Source organism: Eimeria acervulina, genomic scaffold, assembly GCF_000499425.1.
Source record: "Eimeria acervulina Houghton genomic scaffold, Eah_scaff364, whole genome shotgun sequence".
NCBI lineage: Eukaryota > Apicomplexa > Conoidasida > Eucoccidiorida > Eimeriidae > Eimeria > Eimeria acervulina.
Window position 1 is genome coordinate 27,430 of NW_013549857.1, and position 3,494 is coordinate 30,923.

Here is a 3,494-nt window from a genome sequence, read left to right on the forward strand (position 1 = left end):
AATATATATATATATATATATACATTACCTAAGCATGTTCATCCACTTGCATCAACAAAGACATGAAGCACTTAAGGAAAAAGAAGTGGATAGGTTGCTACATTCATGAGAGTGAGTGCTTGACGAAAATGCAGCAGCAAGCATACACTAAGATATATCTAAAAGCATCGCAAGAGGCATGCATACAAGCTTGCATGCGTGCATGCGGGCGTGTTTTAGCTTAGATGTATCTCCGTGCGAGTATTACCTGTGTCTGTCTGTCCACTGGCGTTGGTAGCAGAGACGGAAAACTCCACGTCAATGTTGTCAGCACCGAGATACCGCGAAATGAATTCGTTTGCAGCAGCATAGATAACAGATTTGGGGATCGTCACCTCCTCCCCCTCCGCTGTTAAAAAGAAGTTTTGAAGACTCAGAGAGGCAGGGCCCGTGTTCTTCCTGCACACAGAGTTCGGGGTTTGCTATGGCTTCTCACTGATGCAATCTAGCCTCTGCGTTCGTCTGCGGGCTTTTTAGCCGTTCTTACTAATGGCGCAGCGAGATTAATAACAATATAAGGGTTATTATTACTGGCATTGCTAGCCAATGCCGGCGTCACAATGGTAATAATAAAAGCAGCGATAAGAACAATGATAATTGTCGGAATAGTAGTAGTGACAATAACCGAAACTTTAATGGTAAAAGTAATGATAATACTAGCAGCAGTAACAAGAGCAATAAGGTCAGTAATAACCTCAGCAATGGTAGTAATCATAACTCATTTAATGAGAATGATAATGATAGTCACAATGATAATGATAAACAGGATGACAGTGGCATCGATTACTGTTTAGAAAGTGCTTAATCAGCACCTATTGTTGCAAACAGTTTCTCGCATAAGCATAATGCACTGCCTTCACTTGTTTCAGCTGAAACAAACCATTGCTGTGGACAGATGCCTGTAGACAATTTGTACTGCTTTTATCTTCTCTGCTATAGTCTACTGCTAGGGAGAAAGGGTACTACCCCTATTTTCGTTGCAGTTTTTTGTTGCCGTTGTTGTTGGTGTTGCTGCTGTTCTCGTTACTGTGATTTAGTGCTTATTGCCGCATCCTAGGCTAGCTGCAGTGAAGGAGTGCAGAGAGGGCGAGATGGCGACACCACAAACGAAGAGGAGACAAATAATGATAGGCGAAAAAATACGATACGCAGAACACAATGGTATACGGATGAAGAAAGACACAGACGGATAGGGGGAGGCAGGAGGCAAGAAAGAAGAAACCATGAGGCCATAAAAACAAATAAATACATAAATAAGCTCAGAGACACTCACCAGGTATACGTCAGGGTTGGGTCGGCTGCGTCGTTCGCTGAGCGCAGCAAAACAGGTCCCCGCAAGGACAAACTTGAAAAAAGGATTTAGCAATGTATATAACTATTTTTGTAGACGTATACATTTATATGGACATATATTTATAGACATCAAATATATATATATATATATATATATCTGCGCTTGCAAAAAGACCATGCGCAAAAAAGCATTCTAAAGGAAAGGATTAAACAAAAACGCCGACGAAACGAAACGAAGCAGGAAACGTACAATATATATATATATATATATATATATATTATGGAATATTATGTGCACATGAGGGAGGTGAACCATAAGCAAAATTCACAATAGAAGAAACATTCAAACGAATCCATTGAGAATGAAACACGAGATACGGGCAAGGGAGAAGCGTGTCCTAAAGGTAGAAACAAGAAGATGGGTTGGTGGAGAGATGGAAAATAAACAATATATACATTCAAACAAACCAGCAAGCAACCGACCAAACGAACAGACATGTAAACAAACAAGTAAGCAAACAAACAAATTGACGGACAAACAAACAATCATCAAAAGGCCGACCAACTCAGCAAACAAACAAACAGTACAAATAAACAAATGAACGAACGAAGAAAGAGAAAAACGAACAAAAAACAAAACAACAAAAACAAACAAGCAAACGAAACAAGCAAATAAACAAAACACATGCAACTTACAGGATGATCCCTTGGCTGACAGTTGGATATCGCTGCACATTCCCGAGTTTGCTGGCACCTGAAAGCGAAAGCAAAACTGCGTCTTCGCTGTTGCATGTAACAAGTAATGAATGCTCTTTAGCAGGCAGTTTAAAGTTGCAACAGATGCAGGCCAACAAAACAAATGCATTGGCTCAACGCAGTAAAAGCAACAAAACAACAGCAACGCAACAGCAACAACAACAGCAACAACAACATCAACGGCAACAACAACAGTGATGCCAACAATAACAACGCCGCCAATGGCAACAACAATAGCAAAAGCAAGTAATATGGGGGCATGCAATACCCCATCTTGTAGTGCTTCACTAATTGCAAATTGCACTTTTGGTTCTCAATTGCCTAGTCCATTTCTTGAAACAAGAACTCTAGGAGTACTGTCCATATAAAATAAACTGATAATGCTGTAACCATTTAGATGTATTAAGAACCATTTAGATGTATGAAGAACGTCAACCTCAAAGTCTCTCTGGACAACTATAAACAGCAGCATACTAACACCCCATCATTGGTATCTTCGCTCTCCATAGTAGTAATCGGTATCCTCTGTAAAAGGGAAAAAGGTACACGCAAGAAGCAATGCGTGCATCACATGCAACAGCACGTACGACAATATTAGCGGTTGGAACAGGAGCAGGAGCTGGTGCCGAGTCCTGGGATCCGCCCCCCGACCCCGGTGCCGACCCAGATCCCGATCCCGATCCTGTTCCTGACCCCGGTCCTGATCCAGATCCCGCCGTTGCTGTGTTATTTGTGAGATTTGAAGGCGCAGCACTGACGAGTTGAGATGATGAAGCTGCGGCCATTGTTGTCGTTGTTGTTGTACCTGAAGTTGCCGTTGCATCTGCTGCTGTTGCGGCACCTGAAGTTACTGGTGCCCCTGAAGTTATTAAGGAGGTTGCCGAGATTGCTCGAATGCGTGCTGTCTCTGCATCGGTGTTTCCATATCTTTGTGCATTGTCATCTCTATGTATGTCTTGATCTCTTTGTCGGTTTTCATATCCTTGTCCCTCTTCACCTTTATGTCGGTCTTCAACTATTGGTTTGTCATTGTCTGTTTGTCCGTTTGCATATGTTTGCCTGTCTACATCTGCTTGTGCTTCTTGCTGTCGGTTGTTGCTTGCAGAATCGGTTGAGGGGTCGTATGCCGCTGCTGCAGCACGCAGCGCTGCTTCTTTTACATTCTCTATTCTGTAAGCAGCAGCAGCTTCAGCATACATCTGAAATAGGTCTGTCGTTCGCGTTGTCCCTCCGCCGCCCCCGGAGGCCTGAAACGGCAAACGAACAGCTACTGTGTATGCGTGAGGCGTGCAGACCCTAAACCCCAAATAGAGGGCTCACACAAAACCCAAGCGATGGAAACAGCACCGAGGGGACGCTTTGCTAACACTGCAGCAGCAACTGCAACAGGTGAAGCAGCTGCAGGC

The 3,494-nt window shown here is 43.2% G+C and overlaps 1 protein-coding gene across 1 annotated transcript; it reads right to left on the bottom strand.

The window, feature by feature from the left end:
• Positions 1–1,308: 1,308 nt before the first annotated feature.
• On the bottom strand, positions 1,309–3,287 carry EAH_00035000 (hypothetical protein; the record flags this gene model as incomplete). Its single annotated transcript, XM_013395779.1, has 3 exons — positions 1,309–1,349; positions 2,029–2,086; positions 2,676–3,287. The coding sequence occupies 3 exons, from the start codon at positions 3,285–3,287 to the stop codon at positions 1,309–1,311; spliced, it is 711 nt and encodes a 236-aa protein (XP_013251233.1).
• Positions 3,288–3,494: the final 207 nt, after the last annotated feature.